The sequence below is a fragment of the Lathamus discolor genome, chromosome 3, assembly GCF_037157495.1.
Source record: "Lathamus discolor isolate bLatDis1 chromosome 3, bLatDis1.hap1, whole genome shotgun sequence".
In the NCBI taxonomy this organism is placed as follows: Eukaryota; Metazoa; Chordata; class Aves; order Psittaciformes; family Psittacidae; genus Lathamus; species Lathamus discolor.
The window spans coordinates 121513401-121533184 of NC_088886.1; the positions used below are offsets into that span (position 1 = coordinate 121513401).

A 19784-nucleotide genomic window follows, 5' to 3' on the forward strand; every position below is an offset into this window, starting at 1 on the left:
TTCTCCCCTGCTGCCACAGAGCTACTGGGTGAGCCAGGACACACCACCTTCTATTTGCATGGCCCTCATTATAATTGAATGCCTTGGAACGCAGCAGGAGCTGCAAGATGAAGCACTACACAACCCCAGACAATTGTTATCCCTGTTGGTGGTGTTACAAGTTTCTTGACTAGTTTCTGTACTAGAAATTTAGGGATACTTTGTACAGAGTTTGAGGGCTGAGAAAAGGGCTGCATCACATATGAAGACTGAAATCTCAGCTCCAGACTCGAGTACTGGAATGGGCTGGCTGCAAGAGGATTTTACTTCCCAGCAGTAGGATTTCAGACTCAGAGCCTGGAGAAAACTCCTCTAGGTGCAGGATTCCCCGCGACCAAGGAGCTCAGTCTAGGTGAGAGAATGAGGGGCCTTGCTGAGCTGGGCACCTGGCTCCCAAGCCCCTAACTGGCATTTAATAGCAGCAGGGCAACTGAAGCTCTGTAAGGCTTGCAGCAACGTGATGCACCGCTCCCCTCAGCACTGCATGGACCCAACTGGATCGCTCCACAACAGTGCATTGTGCCACACTGCATCCAACCAGACTGCACGGCGCTGCATTGCGCCACCCAGCTCTGCATCGCCCTGTGTTGCCCTGCACAGTGGCGCACTGCCCCTAACCACACTGCCACCCACCACTCAGCACTGCCTTGCCTCATGGGCACCACACTGTTGCCCTGCACCACTGTGCAGGAGGCTCAACTGCAGAGCACTGCATTATATTGCATTGCACTGTGTGCCGCGCCGTGCCGCACATCACTGTATTGCCCCGCCAACGCCGCATTACTCTACACTGCACCGCGGCGGCCGCCCTCCGTCACCTTCACCTCAGCCCCTGCCCCACCCCTCGGTGAGCTCCTCCCAATCAGGAGCGTCAGTCCCCTCCGCCCCGCCTTCTCCCGTGCTCCCCGCTCGCCCATTGGCCGGGACCACCACCACCGGCGCTGCCTCCATGGCGACGCGGCGGAAGGGCAGTCGAAGATGGCCGCCGAGCCGGGCGATGGGTGCCTCTGGCCGTGCCGCTGCTGCCGGCCGCTGCTGGCAGCTTTTACCGCCACGCTGCTGTTGCTGCCGCTTCTGGGCTGCGGCCGTGTCGCCGCCCTTTCTCCATCCTCTTCCTCCTCCTGTCACCACCGGGTGCCCAGCGGCGAGGAGGTGGGGCCGCCGCGGGGGGTCCTTAGGCTGCGGCGAGGGGCTGGGGACGAGGGGTCCGTGCCCGCCCGCCCGCCCGCCCGGCGCGGGCAGAGCTCTGCGGGTCTGGCCGCTTGGGCCCCCCTACGGTGTGGTTGGTGGCAGCGCTGGTGAGGGTGGCGGGGGCGGTGCGGGGTCTGCCTGGCCGTCCCGGCCGTGTGGGAGGAGGAAGGCGGGGGGGGGACGACAAAAAGGTGCTCTCATAGGTGAGGAGGAGCGGAAGCACCCGTCGGCGTGGCTGGCCTCCTCCAGCGGCTTGGTCCTCTCCCTGCCAGGTTGTCTACCAAGTCCCTCTAAAGGAAAATCATGTCTTGAAGAGAAATGTGGATCAGCAGCTTAGAATTAACATCACCTACGACAGAAGTGTTGAGGAGTGAGTATAGTGTTGTGACAATTCCCCCCCCCCCCCGCACACACATATCTGAGAATTAAAATCCTATTAACTAAAGCTTGTTTGTTTTGTTTATAAAATAGTTTGCTACCTGAGAAAAGACACCTCATAAAGGTATGTCATATTTTTGTTTGTACATGCTTGTTACATGGATGCTAAGCTTAGTGCAAATTTAATTAAAGGCTTTGAATGCCAGCAATTTCATATCCTCTAGTCTGGGAGACTAAGGCTTTGTGTACAGATGATGCCTCTATTTCAAATGCTTCCAGTATTCTGTTGAATGTTGTTTGACAGGTGTTTGCTATATTCCAAGGTGTAAAGGTTTCAGTGGGCAGGATGTATATAGTTTTTGAATGCTCTTTGAAGCTGTGCATTCAAGTTAGTGCTGGTTCTGTTCTTATTTTGCCATCCTAATACAAAATAGTGAAATATTTGGAATTAACAGAATATTGGAACTGAAACAAAGTATTTCCTAAATATATTTATAGCAGTCAAACTTCTTAGGAAGTCTGGATTTTTGCTATTCTGCTCTACCATATAACTTGGTAGTTAATGCTTTTAAGGTGAGCTATATCTGCACTGCTGCTGGGTGACTTATTTTTGTTCTATTCAGAGCAAACTTTTTCCACAAGCTATATCTTATTTGGAGAAGACATTTCAAGTGCGCAAATCCACGGGTACTATATTACTAAGCAGGTATGTGAAACTTTGTTGAAAATCCCTTGCTATATTTGATGTTTAACATTGCATTGTATAGCCTTTGAAGTGGGAACAGCAGTGTAAGAAATGCCCTCCTGAATCAGACCAGTGACCCACCTGCCCCAGTGGTGGTAGCAGATGCTATTTAGGGAGCACACACAAATCTGCCTACCTTCCATGGTCAACATCTCCATGTGTTGTATCAGAGCTGTTAAAGGGTATACCTGCTGCTGGTTTCCTTTATACATACCTCTATTTATGAACTTGTTCCTAATCTCTCTTTAAACATGTGGATACTCTAACTGCATTATCTTCCAGAGCAGGGTAACTAACAATTCTCACTGTGGAGTTGCATTAAATACCTGTATTCGTTGTGCTGTTGGGTGCTGTAAGACTGTTCTACAGCTTAATAATAAACCAGTGCTGACTGTCTTTCATGTTTTATTGAAGGCAGTGTGCCACAAACCAATACTTAAGGAGGAAAGCGGACCCTCACAGATACTGCCGAGGAGCCTGTGCAGACCACACAAGGTGTGGGCCAGTTATAGTTCCAGTGAAACATCTCCAGGTAAGCTAAGCCATCCAAGTACTTCTTAACCTTTGAAATATTATTGTTTGTGGAAATTAATAAAAAAGCTAATATTACTAACTGTGCAGAAGTGACCTTTTTGTGGGGGATCGCTACATTTGAGTGGCAGAATAGAACAACTTCAGTTAGTGGGATTTTCTTTAGCTTATTCTGTTCAACCAAAAGTCAGGTAGAACTGGACTGTTTACTGTTCTCTAAGCCTGTGTTACAGTGAACTGTACAAAGAGGATGAGATTCAAAGCTCGTTGAATTACTGCTACTCACTTTGTAATTCACCTTGGTCCATGAGTAATTTGTCCAATTTTCCCAGAATTAATAATAAATTCTGATTTATTTTTTTTTCAAGACCATATTTTAAGAGGTTATCTTCTGAACCAGCAGTACAGTGCAGGAAATGTTTCAGACTTGTTCTTTTGCATGAATTTTTAATTCAACCACAGTATGTGTTCAGTAGATTTCTTTCTTTCTCTTGAAGTTTCAGCTACAGTATTACAAACGTACCACACTACATGTGAAAAGCAGTTACAACTTAGGTGTACTATTTCTGTGAGCCAAGAATTTTTCAATTTGTAGTGAATAAAGGGTGCTATTTTGGGGATATCTGGCTCTGTGGAACTTTTTTTTTTTTTTGTTCCTTCAGAAGCTCCCACCTTCCTGGTGTGTAATAAGTAAAAAGAGCTAGTAATTTGAAAGTTGGCTCTGGTTTCATTGATGGTCTTTGCAGGGAGTTTTCTCATTTCTGCTTGCTTACAATGGGATTTATTCTTGACTTCAAACTGATTGAATTTTGTCATGCAAAATTTTGATTGTTGCTGAAGTATTTGTATTGTTCCATTTGAACATTGTCAAAGCAATGCAGGGTGTGCAGTGAAAATGAATGGCACTGTGGGCCCACCGGCTTACCTGACCAAGAAGGGGTTCGAGACGCTGACTTTGTACTTTATGTTAGTGCTGTCACTACCGAAAGGTGTGGCCATGAAAACATCATTGCATATGCAGCCTACTGCCAACTGGAAGCTGAAATGGACAGGCAAGTATTCCCTGTGTTGCAAACTCTTTTTTAAATTAAGCTTACAAGTGTTTTAAATTGGTTAGATGTGGAGTTTTAATTGTGTTGCATAATACAGCAAAGTAGAAGTCGTTAGTGAAATAGACAAGTGCTGTATTTATGTAAAACCACAAAACCATCAAGTGGTGTTTAACTTGCAAAGCTGAAAGTCATTTAAGTCAAAGCTAATCCTCTGTCTAAACTTTATCTCAAGATCCTGCTTCTGTTGAAATGAATGTCAGTTGTAGTCATTGTAACACTTTGTACCTCTATAGTTTGCCTCACCTAAATTCAGATCTCTTACACAGGCTAGCACCTGTGCCAAATACTGAATATAGAGATCCCTCCCCATTTCAACCGACAGCAACACAGTTGCTGTATTGTTAACAGGTATTTTAGAAATTACCTGGGAAGTTGTTTGGAAGCACTCATTTTTATTTTAAATCTTCTGCCTCTTCAAGTGAGTATCATTTGAATTTTCTAGTATGTTACTGAAAACAATTTAATTTTAAAACTGTCTTCCAGGCCAATAGCAGGATATGCTAACTTGTGTCCAAATATGATTTCAACACAAGCTCAGGAGTTCGTTGGCATGTTATCTACAGTGAAACATGAGATTATCCATGCACTGGTAAGGGTTGATTTTATAAAATGTATTTCCCTGAAATCTGTGCCTGCTTTCTCGTGTACCTCCAGCTTGTTGCCAGAGAAGGATGATTGGTGGAGGAAAGCTCTTGCTTTGCCTCTTTCAATTTGTGTTAACTGCCTTGAAATGTGGTACTTCCAGTTTATCTGTGATGGGTGTGATAATTCTTTCATGGTGTTTGACTTTGCATGTGAATGTCTTACCAAAGGTTTCTGTGTGCTTGGTTTTCAACTTCAAGGGTTTCTCTGCTGGACTGTTTGCATTTTATCGTAATGATGATGGAAAACCTCTGACAACAAGATATGCGGATGGACTCCCCCCTTTTAATGAAAGGTATTTTATTTTTTGAGACTTCTCTGTACTCCCATTGAAGGATATTTTCACATTTCCTTTTTGGAATGTATTTTTGCCTGTTGAAAATTCAGCCTGATTCCATTTTTAGAATTTTTTCCCTTTATTATGTTCAAACATTCATGTGTGCTGTTTTTTTTTAGTCTTTCTTTACATTAGCAGTAAGCACTTGTATTATCCACATATATTACAAACTAAGGCAGTATTTCATTTATCAGGAGGCTTGAAGTTAAGCATTAAAACTACCCATGCTTAAAGTTTGATGCTTGCTGAACACCTTAACTAAATTGAGACTTGTATTTTCTGTAGTCTGTCTAATGTCAGTGCAGTTCATTTTTAAGACATATATCAGTCAAGGTTTATAATTACGCAGAACTGACTACACGCTGCAGAATGTGTGTAGTCTATTGTGTGATTTTTCAGACTTGTTACTGAAGAAATTTTTTCTTCAATAACAATTGTTATTCATTTTGTTTTCCTCATTAAGTTGATACTGTAGAAGTGTTCCAGCGATTTATGGAGGTGGGAGGGTAGAAAACTTTGAATTTTGTTCACCTTTTTTATAACAGCATTTCTGAGGATTGTTATTTTGTTCCTTGCACTTTTTGGTAACTGCACAGAATACGTCTTGAGTCTACAGGTATCTTTTTCATAATCTTTGGCTTATTAAATCAGACGTGTGCATATAATGAATGCATATCTTGCGAAGGAGAAATGTTGCATAATAAATTTAAACTTCGGAAAGCATGAGGAAGTGCAGAAATTATTCATGATTCTGTTTCTTACAGAGATAATTCTTTGCTCAGTAGTATGTATTTGTGGGAAAGATGTGTAACCAGAATGTTGTTCTTACAGTCTAGGTTTGTATCAGTGGAGCAATAAAGTCGTTCATAAAGCAGTGAGGTTATGGGACATACGTGGGGGAAAAATGCTGCGCCATACTGTTTATCTTCTGATAACACCTCGTGTAGTAGTAAGTGTGAATAAACTTAAATTTTTAAACTTTGTATGCCAAGGTTACCATCACATTCTTGAGTCATAAATATTTCTCCTTTAGGAAGTAATAACCTAGTAATGAATATGCTTTCCCTGACAGTATAATTAGTTGAGAGGGTAAGATTCAAAAGTGAAGTGGAAAATGGTTGACAAAGGCATGAAATAAGTAAATTGACATAGTAAAGAGACAATTAAGGGACTGGGAGGTAAGCTATAAAAGGTTAAGAAAAACTGATGTTGAATAGATTCCTTAATCCTACTTTTTAGATGTTTTCCTACAAGCTTAGCCATCTAGTTGCCCTAACAGATACTGTTGTCACCGCTTTTTCTCTTTTATAAGTTCATCCTATTTTCTACTTTTCTCTTTAAAAGCACTGCTTTAATCTGTTTCTAATTTAGTGATTACAAAATAATGCAGGGAACGTTTTGTCACATTTAAAAAAGAAATTCCTCAAGTATTCTTGAAATCTGTCTTGCTTCCCCCGCCTCCAAGACAACATATGCTTAAGCTATGCTTGGATTGGAAACAAGTTACAACGTTAATCATATTTGGCCACAAATAATCCTGTTTGTTTTACATGTAACCTACTATATAGAGCAGATGTAGTTACCCCTGTTTTTTAAATTGGCCATGCTGCACAAACTCTTCAGAGCATTTAAAGGTGCTCTTGAGTAGTGCCTCAATGGCACTACCAAGAGTGTAGCTGGGCTCCTGACTGTGAAACCACAGCATTGTTGTGATGCCCCTGAAGGTTTTCAGATACCTTGCAGAAAACACTTCCCCATACAAAACTAGGTGACACATACAGGTTCCAAGTAGAAACGTGTTTTTTATCTGAAACATTTGGCAGAAGCAGGGTGGTAGTGTTCCTATGCTGTTCGCTTTTTTGGTTGTTTAGTTTTTTTATGTTTTTAAGTGAGTGCATGCCATTCTCAGCTAATTCCATTGGTGTTTTAGTCTTGTAAACTTTCGTCATGTATTTCCAGGAGATAAGTAGACACATTGTTAGATGTGGTGCTGGGTTACTTGCTGGCTTACTCGGCTTCTCAGCAGAAGTGTTTTTATACTTGGAGGAAATCAAGATGGTAGAAAAAGAAATGCTAAAATACTTTGAAGAGAGAATTCTAGAACATGAGGACTATATATGGGTGTCTATCTCAATATTATGAGCGTTCAGCTGAAATGTTTTCTTTCTAGGAAGAAGCTCGAAAACATTTTAATTGTCCAATTCTAGAGGGAATGGAGCTTGAAAATCAAGGTGGCATGGGTACCGAGCTCAATCACTGGGAAAAAAGATTGTTGGAGGTTAGTGCTGATATTAGGGATGGGGTGGGGGTGGGAACGTCTGTTCCTCTGCCTTTATTTTTAGGTTTATAGTGGTACCTAATGGAGCCTTGAAAAGCAGTTGTATCAAATTTCATCAGAAAACATCACAAAGAGTACTAAGCTAAAAATACTTAAACATCCCATTTCTAGATAAATCTATTTTCTTATCTTGTTGCTAAGTCTCAGAGTATGAGTTTGAGGTAAGATGATTACTGAAAGACTTAATTTCGCTTACTTTTGTCTTCCATTTGCCTTTTTGAGAAAGTATGCTTTTTTTTTTTTTTTTTAGGGAAAAGGGGTATTCCTTTGAGTAATTTCAACTTTGTCACCCTCTGCCTCAAATATTTGGTTGTTCTGTCTATTCATTATCTTGACTTAATCTTTATTCACGTACCCTGGGGTTAGCTTTTGCTATCTCTACTCCAGAACCTTATCTGATCAAGGAAATGCTTTTCATCCTGAAAACGCTTTTCATTCGTTTAAGCTTATTTTCATTTATAACTTTGTAGTGTGTTTGCAGGGATACACTTTCTAGTTACTGTTATATGCAGTGAAGTAAACAAGAAGGTAATGCTTCAGCATAGACTTTTTTTGGCAGTAATCTTGAAAAATGTGGTTTTTCTTGAGGCCAAAATTGTTAGCTTTTCCTGCTTTTCAGTAACCTTTAGTGTGGAACAGTAGTTTAAAGCCAAATGGAAAGTCTGCCGTTAGAATGAGGATAATTCTAAGGGCTGGATAGGATTGACATAGTAATAGGATACTATTACTAGCCTCCTTTCTATCTTTCCAGAGAAACTTTGTATCTGGAAAGTAACTGGTATAGTTTGGTTTTGGTCTTGATCAGGTTATCATTGGAGAAAGCAAATTTGATACTACTAAGTTTGCTAGTGGTAACTCCTCCTAATCGCAGTAATGGAGAGGAAAGGCTGGAAAACTACATGTTTTGAAGAAATAATAGAAATGAGATGAAGTTCAGTAGTAGAAATCCCGGAGTTCTGTAGTTAAGGGTGAGTGACTTTTGCTGTAAGCCTGAAGTTTATCAGATGGAAATGACTGAGCAGGAAAAAAGACATGGGTGTTACAGTTGCCAGTTATAAGATGCTTAAGAAACTAATTAGGAAAAGGTGACCGGAGTTCCTCTTTTGAGGATGGCGTGGGCTTGCTTATAAAAGAGGTGGAAAATTTCAACTGCCACTCTAATAAAGCTTTTTTTGGAGTGCTGTATTTCTTGAGTCATGTGGGCTATGCTGAAAAGGACTACTAGAAATTGTGCGGAAAGTAAAGATCAGTCTTGCACAAGAAAATTAAATGAGTTTGGCTTTCATCTTGCCAAAAGGAGACAAGACCTGGTGTGATTGCTGCTGATAAATATGCTAGAAGAGAGAAGAGTTTTATTTTGCCTAGAGAAAAACAAGTACACGTTGGTCATGGATAAGATTTAGCCAGAATTTGGAATGATATTTCTGACTTCTGGAATTCTAAAGCTTTGTAGGGTGGAGTAGGGAAAGAAGTTGCACTTTAATCACTTTTATGGAAGAGGCTGGAATTTGATTGTTGATAGTAAGAAGGGACTGGAAATAAAATCGTTCATAGGAAGCATTTTCTTGCAATAAGGCTTTTCAGTGGCTTGCTAATAGTAACTGATGACTTTCAGAATGAAGCAATGACTGGATCCCATACACAGAATCGAGTCTTTTCCAGGATCACGTTAGCCTTAATGGAAGATACAGGGTAAGAATTGATATGGATGGGGGGAGGTTGGAAAGAGGTTATTTGATTTTTCTTTGTACTTGATTTTACTTGGAATGGATGAACTTGTGCTTATCAAACTGCAACACAGTAGATGATGGGTGTAATAAGCATTGCATTATACAAGGAGGTAAACCTAGTATGTTCATTTTTCTTTATGTATTTCAGAACCCATTTATTCTTACTCTAGCCTTTAAAATTTGGATTAGTTTGCAATGCATAGTACTGTTTGTAATATCTGTTTACTTTTTTCTTAGTATGTCTTCTATGTTGCATCTATAAAACCTGTAGAATAATTTTTCAACTCTTCTTGCAGATCAAAAGCAGAATTTGTCAAAATTTTTATCTTCTTGTAGGCAATATTCCTTTGAAGATCACGATGCATTGCTGTTGAAGAAGCAAGCAATGCAAATTTCTTTTAATTCATTGTGACTTGAAAAATTGTGAAATTGCAATATATTTTGTTATAGGCAGAAGGGGATGCAGCTTCCTTTTTTTTTTTTTTTTCTTCATTTGAAGACCTTAAGGCATAGTTTGAAGTTCTTTGAACTGTTGTTTTATTAATCAGAACACTGATTTTTTTTTTTAAGTAACTGTGTTCTCATTTCAAAATACCTTTGCAGCTGGTATAAAGCAAATTACAGCATGGCAGAGAAATTAGATTGGGGACGCAATAAAGGCTGTGACTTTGTGATGAAGAGCTGTAAATTCTGGATTGACCAAAAGAGACAGAAGTAAGAATACAGTCTTTTTAAAGACAAAACTCTGATGCTTGTTTACATTTGTCCTTCACATGCAACTCGGTAAAAAGAAGTAGAGGCAGATTAACAAGGAATGCCCTCATAAGTACTTTCAGAGTGCACCCAAGAAGGAGCACACAAAATGTATTAAGAGCAGAAGTATCCTACACAATAAATGCAGAGCCAAACATCTTGTAGTGTAAGCACATTCTACACTTTGAGGGCTATGCTTTAGAGAGGAAAGAGGGACTTAATCTGGAAGTGTTTGCTTTCTTATTTTGTCCCTGTTAATTGGGAATGCGGCCCATGTAATTTTGCGTTACTGGATTGTACTTAAAGCCACAGAAGATGATGACAGGCATCTTCACAACAAAGCCTTCTGAGAGGCATCTTCAACACAAAGCCTTTCTTCTTTCTTTGTTACAGTACTAGTAAATTTCTAGGACACAGCTGTGTGGTGTCCTGTTTTGCTTGTATGTTTTAGGTTTTTTTCCTTAGAATTTACAAAGCAATGTCATTAAAATTAAACAGGTGCATTGTAACTTTGGCTTGATATTCTTCAAATTAGAAAGGTCTCATAACCAGACAAATTACAATAATTAGCCTCCAGAGAAGAAGTGAGAGCTTTTGTGTCTGATTGACCAAGTGTGGGGGAGAGCGGGAACAGCCTGACTTGACAGGCTGCTTAGTTAAATTATGATAAGCAGTTACACTGATCTAATGTGACTTTTCTTTTTGAGGAGGCAATTAATCAGTCCATACTGTGACACTTTGAGGAGTAATCCTTTGCAGTTAACCTGCAGGCAGGACCAAAGAGCAGTAGCAGTGTGCAACTTGCAGAAGTTTCCAAAGCAGTTACCTCAGGAATATCAGGTATAATGAATCTTGCTTTGCCACGTAACAAACTGGTTTAATTCTTGTGCTTTGCAGCCAGGTGATTATATTTGTTTCATTTTTTTAATTCTGAACTAGTAGACCAGAGTAGATATTGTGAAAAATGTCTGCTTAGCTTATTATAAGCAGTCTGGAGGCTGGAAAAAGAAGCCTTGTGATCTTAATAAAGCAATAAGGATATCAGTTGGCCATTTAACCAAATATCAGATGGAAATGTTGCTGTGCAGCGTAAGTACCCCAGAATGTTTTGTTAAGAGTTTTTTCTTCACCCAGTCTGCTGCTTTGTGTCACTGCATGCTAAGAAATTTGTTCTTTTCATGCCAGAGAATGCTATGACTGCAAAGGGTGGGGGGGCAGGGGAAGAGGTGGGGGGTGATACATGCAAATGTGAATCTTTCTGCATTATTTATTCTCAAACACTTCTGGCTCATCTGGTTCATGGGTATAGTAAGTTATTATTAACAGCATTCCTGAGTAGTTACAGCTGCAGCGCTTGATTCTATATAAAAAAGTTGTTCACTTGTCTTTGCACAGACTGTTCACTACCTGTTTTGTTTTGCAGTATTTTGACAGTCTTGATGGAGTACCAGCAGAAGAGTTGCCTTATTATGGTGGCTCAGTAGAAATTGCTGACTATTGTCCCTTTAGTCAAGAATTCAGTTGGCATTTAAGTGGCGAATTTCAACGCAGCTCAGATTGTAGAATAATTGAAAACCAACCAGGTCAGTTTTCAGGACTTCAGTATGGTATTTAAGAGACTATGTTTGTTAATCTGGAGTGACAAACTGAACAGAAATTAACTCCAAATGATCCAAATATAAGACAAAAGGCGTGTGGGGGGGGTGGGTTGGTTGGTTATTTTTTTAACTTCCTGAAAAAATAATTCTCTTCCATCAATGTAAGTGTGTTTTTTCTCAAGGCAAGAAGCATTGCAAATTACCAGGTCACAGGCTTGCCTCCTAGCATAGTGCATGAATGCTCAATATTGCAGAGCTCCAGAATGCTGTAGGATGTTACTTAGGTGTGCAATTGTCTCAAAACCAACTAAACACCCTCTGCCCTCCAGCCAGTAATCACAGCTGGCACTCTCTGTGGGGCAAACATACGCACATAGTTCTGATGGAAAGTGCTTGCTTGGGTTTCTTCCCACTTCATATTCAAGGCAGTATAATTCCCAAATTGATAATGATTAATGGTCTGGAAGATTCCAACCTCAAATTGCCTTTGGAGACACTGACTAATTATAGAATATTAAATTGATGTGAATTTTCTGTTCCCCTAGTAAGTTGCAATTTACTATATTCTTTCTACCTTAGATCCTACCAAAAACTATGGTGCAGAGAAGTATGGACCAAACTCTGTGTGTCTGATTCAGAAATCTGCTTTTGTCATGGAACAGTGCAGGAGGAAACTCAGTTACCCTGACTGGGGTAGTGGATGTTACCAAGTACATTTATCCTTTTTTTCTTTTTTTAATTATGCTAAAGGGAAAAGTCTGGCATAAAATACAGACTATAACAGTTAGAACTTTGCACCTGGACACTGTACATTCTATTCTCTGCCTTTAATCACTAGATTATATGACATGCTTTGAAAATAAGTATCTTCTAAGTGTTTTATATCTATCTTCTATTTATAACTATCTTCTAATTATTTTAGACCTGTAGTTTAGATCATGCATCAGGTTAAATGTGTGACCACTGGCATGGTTTGTGTGTTACTTCCAGCCTTGCTAGGGGCTTCACCTGTCTTACCCGTATGGCGCTTTCTCTGCAGCTAAGTAGGAATAATTACACTGGAATCTTCTGTTGTTGAAGCTTAATGTTAATTAGTCCCTCTGATTTTTCAAAGGTGGAAAGTGCTGTGCATGTCACTTACTTTTCATTATCCTCCTTATCTTCAGGACTACCTTACTAAAGGTGTCACTTTCAACAACAGCACAACTCTAAAAAAGTAGTCATTGGCAGAAGCTGGATCTTACTCTGGTTCTCAGTTGGTGAGCTGCATAATTGCAGAAAGAGTACAGTCAGTCCTTTAATACCTCCTTGAACCAAATATTTGCTCTGAATGCATTAAAACACTTGCAGTTAATCTATGCTCTATAAAACCAAGTGTTTACTGAATGTGATACTAACTTACTGAAAGAGCCTCCAACCCGCAGAACATTTTTCAGAGAAATCATAATCCAGACTTGACTTTCATTCTTTTATTTTAAGGTTTCTTGTTCTCCACAAGGGCTGCATGTGTGGGTCAAGGACACGGCGTACTTGTGCAGCCGCTCAGGTCAGGTGTTAACTGTGAGCATTCAGATGAATGGCTGGATACACGTTGGGAATCTGATTTGTCCAGCTTGTTCAGACTTCTGTGACTCCTGTCCCCCAGAGCGAGATCCTCCAGCTTCTAATTTAACAAGAATTGCACCAATCGGTAAGTTGCCTTATTTGCTGAAGTGAAACTATATTAAATGTCTGAAAACTCTAAGGGTTTGTGTCAGCTCTGACTGTCAGGGAGCAGGAAAGGAGAGCCGTGGCCTGGCTGTTCTAAGATCCTAGATACAGGACTTAAAGGGAGAAGGCAAAGGCATCCTGCTTCTTGCTGTGTAGCTGTGCAAGTTAGTGGTTAACGTAAGAGAAATGTGTCTGAAACGTAACTACTTCATGTCATGTCTCCTTCTGGTAGTCATCACAGAAATCCAGCTTTAGCCTAGCAAGTCACCAGAAAATCTGAGCTGGTTTTGGAAGGCCATATCATTATCATAACCTTCAAAATTAACACCTTGCTGGAAGGTGAGTTCTCACTTGTATAACTTCCCACTGACAATGTTAATGCTGTAAACCCAGAACTGTAATCCCAGAACATGAAAGATTTGTCAGTTTAATTTTTTGGTGGAGGAAAAAAGCTTGACTTGAGGCCTGTAGGTTAGATTTTAGAATGAGAAAACAGTAACCTAGGCGATTCACATCTCTTAGCATCTGTTTGAAGTCATGCTTGGTGTTTCTGTCTCACACACACACACACACACACACACACACACACACACAGAGTCATAGAATGATAGAATAGTTAGGGTTGGGAAGGACCTTAAAATCACCTAATTCCAACACCCCTGCCGTGGGCAGAGACACCTCACACTAAACCATGACACCCAAGGCTCTGTCCAACCTGGCCTTGAACACCACATTGAATGATGGAGTATTCACAACTTCCCTGGGCAACCCATTCCAGTGCCTCACACCCCTCGCAGTAAAGGACTTCATTCTTCTATCCAATCTAAACTTCTCCTGTTTAAGTTTGAACCAATTATCCCTTACAGTACCTAATGAAGAGTCCCTCCGCAGCATCCCTATAGCCCCCTTCAGATACTGGAAGGCTGCTATGAGGTCTCCATGCAGCCTTTTCTTCTCCAGGCTGAACAGCCCCAACTTTCTCAGCCTGTCTTCATACAAGAGGTGCTCCAGTCCCCTGATCATCCTCGTGGCCCTCCTCTGGACTTGTTCCAACAGTTCCATGTCCTTTTGATGTTGAGGACACCAGAACTGCACACAATACTCCAGGTGAGGTCTCACAAGAGCAGAGTAGAGGGGCAGGATCACCTCTTTTGACCTGCTGGTCACGCTCCTTTTGATGCAGCCCGGGATACGGTTGGCTTTCTGGGTTGCGAGCGCACACTGAAGCTGGCTCATGTTCATTTTTTCATCGAGCAATACCCCCAAGTCCTTCTCTGCAGGGCTGCTCTGAATCTCTTCTCTGCCCAACCTGTAGCTGTGCCTGGGATTGCTCCGACCCGGGCGTAGGACCTTGCACTTGTCATGGTTGAACTTCATAAGGTGGGCATCAGCCCACCTAACAAGCATGTCAGGGTCCTTCTGGATGGCATCCCTTCCCTCCGGCTTATCAACTGAACCACACAGCTTGGTGTCATCAGCAAACTTGCTGAGGGTGCACTCAATCCCACTGTCCATGTCACTGACAAAGATGTTGAACAAGACCGGTCCCAACACCGATCCCAACACCGATCCCTGAGGGACACCACTCGTTACCGGTCTCCAGCCGGACACTGAGCCATTGACCACAACTCTTTGCATGCAGCCATCCAGTCAGTTCTCTATCCACTGAGTGGTCCATCCATCAAATCGATATCTCTCCAATTTAGAGACAAGGATGTTGTGTGGGACAGTGTCAAACACTTTGCACAAGTCCAGGTAGATGACATCAACTGCTCTACCCCTGTCCATCGGTTCCGTAGCCCCATCATAAAAGGCCACCAAATTGGTCAGGCAGGATTTCCCCTTAGTGAAGCCATGCTGGCTGTCACCAAGCACCTTGTTGTTTTTCGTGTGCCTTAGCATGCCATCCAGGAGAATGTGCTCCAAGATTTTGTCAGGCACAGAGGTGAGACTGACTGGTCTGTAGTTCCCTGGGTCATCCATTTTCCCCTTCTTGAAAATGGGGGTTATATTTCCCTTTTCCAGTCATTGGGAACTTCACCTGACTGCCATGATTTTTCAAATACGATGGCCAGTGGCTTAGCAACTTCATTCGCCAGCTCCTTCGGGACCTGCAGATGGATTTCATCAGGTCCCATGGACTTGTGTGCGTACAGATTTTTAAGATGGTCTCAAACCAGATCCTCTCCTACAGTGGGCCCGGGGTCTTCATTCTCACAGTCCCTGTGTCTGCCTTCCAGGACTTGGGCGGTGCAGTCAGAGCCTTTGTCAGTGAAGACCGAGGCAAAGAAGTCATTCAGAACCTCATCCTTCTCCAAATCCAGGGTAGCCAGTTCTCCTGAAAGCTTCCGGAGAGGGCCCACATTGTCCCTAGTCTGTCTTTTATTTGCAATGCAATTATAGAATCCCTTCCTGTTATCTTTCACATCCCCAGACAACTTTAATTCTAACTGGGCCTTATATATATGTGTGTGTGTGTATATATATATATATAAATCTTTACATATATATATTTTTTATCTGTTCAAGTTTACATGTGTGTCCATGGTTTTCTTAAGCCTCATGGCTGTGTGGATTACTTACCATATGGACAGACTCCCTGATTCATGTATTGGGGTTTCCTCCTCCCCTATTTTATCCCTCACTTCAGCTTGCTGGTTTTGTGGCTTGGGTACTTACATGACTTACAGCCATACAGATCAGAAGCATTAATAAAATGGTCTTTTGAGAGTCTATGGTTTTGAAATATTGCTTCTCCCCATTCATGCCGTAGGGAACTTCCTGCTCTTCCCTTGCCACACCCATAAATTTTTCTCATTTCTTCTCCTAATTGCTATTAGTGAATGAATGCAGAAATTTATTTAATTATGAAGGGAATAATCATGTTGTTTGGCTGGTTTGAGTTCCAGCCTTGAAAGCTAGAATAAATCAGTGCAGATTACCACAAATATGGTTTTGCTTTTTGATGGTTTTTAGTGTTCTCTTTGTTATTTTATCATCTTTTTAAATATAACATTTATAAGTTTTACTGTGGGTTTTTTTTGTTTTAGACTTATGCTCCTGCTCATCTGGCCTGGTTGTAACCCTTTGGCTGTTGATGGCTAATTTAATTCCCCTGCTAACAGGACTGTTTCTCTGCGCTTAGAGTTAAGCATGGGGCAAGAAGCTCTTCCAAGATGATACACCATCATGTTGCACTCCTTATTATGGAGCATGGAGTTTTTTTGTCTCTGCAGGCAGCTGTCTTCTGCTGAAACTCATCTCTCCTGGCAAGTATCGGTGCAGACAGTAGTCATGGAGGTGCTCACAAAAGCAGACAGAGTCTGAGAGGAGAAAAATTTACCTTGTCATCTCAATAAGTGCCAGTATTTTCCTGGATTGCAACCTTTGACTTACCTTTTTTTTGAGGCAGTAACGAGATGCACTATGCCAACTGCATTACACTACCTGGCAATTCGGTCAAGATTTGAAACAAGAACTCTTCCGTTACAGAACTGAGAGTTTGGTTTTTTTGTTATGACCTCTGTGTGACTGGCAGCAAAGCATCTTCAACTAGAAATATACCTCAGTGGTTCAGTCAAAAGCCATGTAAAAATCAGTTGTCACCACTGCTAATAACCCAGGCCCGAATAGGTGTGGGGATTTATTTTGTGGTTTTGCCAATTCCCACAAATTATGGGGAGAAGAAATAATTTAATAGAGTGGACCGGTGGTTGGCAACTGCCCCACAACTGCAGCCTTGAGGCTTCTCAGAATTCATACTAGTTTGCAGTGAAGTGACTAATTCTTGGGGTTCACTTAAACCTTCCTAGGTGCACAAAGCAGAATTTCAGACTGGTAACCAAGACAACTCTGGAAATCCCATTCTCGTTTAGTATGTGCCAGTTCTACTGTGAAATCGAATACATCAGATGTTTGAATATTCTCTTGCTAGGCAAAGGCATTTCAGTACTGACACCCAATCTGTAAAATTGGGGTCGGATTTCTGATTGCTTTTCATTTTGTTGGTTTGTTTCTTAAATAATGGCATTCTTTTAAGTAGTATGAACATCAGCGCAGCTGTTCTTTTTGTTCAAGGGCAAACGAGTAGCAATGGCAGCTATAATCTTACAGGACCATGTGAGTTCTCTAAACCAAAAATGGCATCGCATATGTAAAGAAATATGTCTTTAGCTTTTTTTTTTCCTCCACTTTTTCTCTTGGACATACAAATACTATGGATGGATATTTGTAAGAAGCTGAGAATTGGACGTTTTGAACCACATGGGGGCACAGCTTGGTACAAAGTTAATCACTTGATGGACAAAATATGTAAGAGGAAGGAAAGGAGCAAAATCTGTCTACCTAAGGACAGCTGCTCTATAGAACACTTGTGAGGACGTTTGTATTTGTTTTCTGACTCTATAATGTATAGCAAATAATCCTGTTCGGGTTTTTTATTTAAAGAAACCCTTACAACACCACTGAGGTGGGTAAGCTGCAACCTAAAACTGTCTGAAGGCATCACAGTCAAGGGAGTACCTTGCACTGGGCTAGTTCCCCTTCTTAACTGCAGGTTAAGTTTGCTTTGAATTACACAAGGCCTAGGCTAGCCTTAAGTAGGTGTTTCTGAGAAGCAATACAAATTAGAAATGCTTTAAATATGTACAAATTCCAATTAAGAAACACTCAGATTAATAAGTGAACACTGATTATTTTAATATATGCACAATCAGCAGTCAGTGTCAATTGATTCCTAGAAAACAGAAAGGTTTGAGAATACATCTTGGGTCCCAGAGGTTGATGTTGTATTTTTTTGTCTGTTGTGCAATAATACAGTTTAAATGGTGTCCCTCGACAAAACAATGCTTTTGATACTTGAAAAGAAATTATTGGTTATTTTTTCTTACTGTGAAATATTTGCACTGTCTGAACTTTCTGGTTAACTTTATAACTGTTAAACTTTTTTACTGATGTTAATTTATTGTGCTCGGTATTTGATATGCTGGTCTTCTGTCTGTGTAAGTGTGAAATTTGTCATATTTAATTGAATTTTTTTTGTCTTCAACACAGTTGTTTATCTTGAGGGTTTTTCTTTTATTCTCTCTTCATGAGAGTTACTGGGAGATGGTTCAAAAACTCATTGCTCACCTACTTCTGAATTGTATGCATGCTCTAAAGAAAAAGGCTGTAGGGTGTTGCACCCACAGGGGAAAACCTGCCTGCCTGTTAGAGCTCTTGTAGTCAGGTTCACCTGGCTTAGCTGAGTAGCTGCATCCGTGAAGTAAAACTGTTACTGCCTTAATAATCTGAAATATCAGTCATAAATTCTTTGATGTGCAGCCCTTCAACTGGCTGTGAACTGCAGAACTGGATGTGGCTTTGGGAAGTCGGGCAAGGAAGGTGTTTTAGCCAGCAAAATCCAACGCGTTCTGTCCTGTCAGTGCAATAGCAGCTGTAGCCGTGTTGGAACTGCCAAGAGATGTGTTGAGTTCAAGTTAAAGTGAGAATGAATTGGTGACTGTCAAAAAAGCGTATTTGAGTAAAACTGACTACCTCAGTTCTGTTTGACTTAAACTTGTAGACTGCTGTGAACTTCCAAATCTTACAATGAAGTAAAAACACATCTCAGGTTTTTAAGAGCAAAATACATACAGTAGGAAGCATAAGCCATTTCTGACTGTAGAAGACAGCTACAACTGTAGCTTAAACTAATCAGTTATGTAGCCTTAAGCATAGTTTGCCCTGTAAAAGCCGATATTGGCTTTGAATAAATACAAAGCTTGAGGCAGCTACTTTAGGTGTCCTGACCCCTATTGTGGCAAGTCCATCCTAATGCATCTCTGATGTGTGAAAACTCTGAAATACAGCCCAAACACTCCTTTGTGTGTTCACCAGTGCAGGTGGGGCAGCAGGAGCCCTGGAGATGGTGCTCAGAGGTGAGAGAGTTACCTTGTCTGTAGCAGAAACATGTTCAGCGTGTAATGCCCACAGGTTAGCTCTGTGTTTGCTTATGGAAGTAAATTGGCAGTCTTTCTTCTTTACCCTCGTAGTTCCAATCTGTAGTGGCTCAATTAGAAGTCAAGGCAAGTCATATTTTAGGAAGATGTTTTTCTAACGTTTCAAATAATTATGATGAGGAACATGCAGCAAGTAAAATCACACTGAAAAGATGGAAACCCATTGCTCTTGAACCAAGCTGAGATCTTGGGAGACTGTCACGACTTTGCATGTAGGTTAATTACAGAGAACTTCCTAGGTGTGACTTTCAGCCGGCTGAGCAGGTCACGGTCTTTCCCCTGCAAGATGTAACAGTCTTCAGGATTTGGGTCTATTTGTAAGCTGAATATGTGATCTTATACTACCAGACTTCCAAAACACAAATGTTGCCTTTTTAATGTGAAGCTTACCTTGGAGATAAAACAACTGTTGTGAGAGAACTGGCTGACCTTGAACATGTGTTTCCTATTTTAGTACAGAATGTAAATACAGAACAAACTATTTTACATAGATTTTGATGGGATTGAGATATAAGGGCTGATTTTTTGTTATTTATGGAGTAAAAATTTCCTTATTTTACTGTTTAAGAAAAGTATATCATTCAAGAGAAGGAAAAAATGTTCATCAATAAAATGTCTTTAGAAAATTGATTCTTCTTGTGCTTTCCTTTGAGCTGACAGTTATTAACCACAGAAATAAAC

General features: G+C 40.8%; 1 protein-coding gene across 1 annotated transcript; it reads left to right on the top strand.

The window, feature by feature from the left end:
• Nucleotides 1-766: 766 nt before the first annotated feature.
• Nucleotides 767-19733, top strand: LMLN (leishmanolysin like peptidase). Its single transcript, XM_065671380.1, has 17 exons — nt 767-1191; nt 1503-1600; nt 1702-1732; nt 2232-2314; nt 2768-2885; nt 3758-3936; nt 4480-4585; nt 4839-4933; nt 5807-5924; nt 7146-7253; nt 8929-9005; nt 9647-9757; nt 10504-10636; nt 11220-11379; nt 11974-12104; nt 12874-13084; nt 16155-19733. Exons 1-17 carry the CDS (start codon nt 1018-1020, stop codon nt 16247-16249), a joined length of 2028 nt encoding a protein of 675 aa, XP_065527452.1. The 5' UTR covers nt 767-1017; the 3' UTR covers nt 16250-19733.
• Nucleotides 19734-19784: the final 51 nt, after the last annotated feature.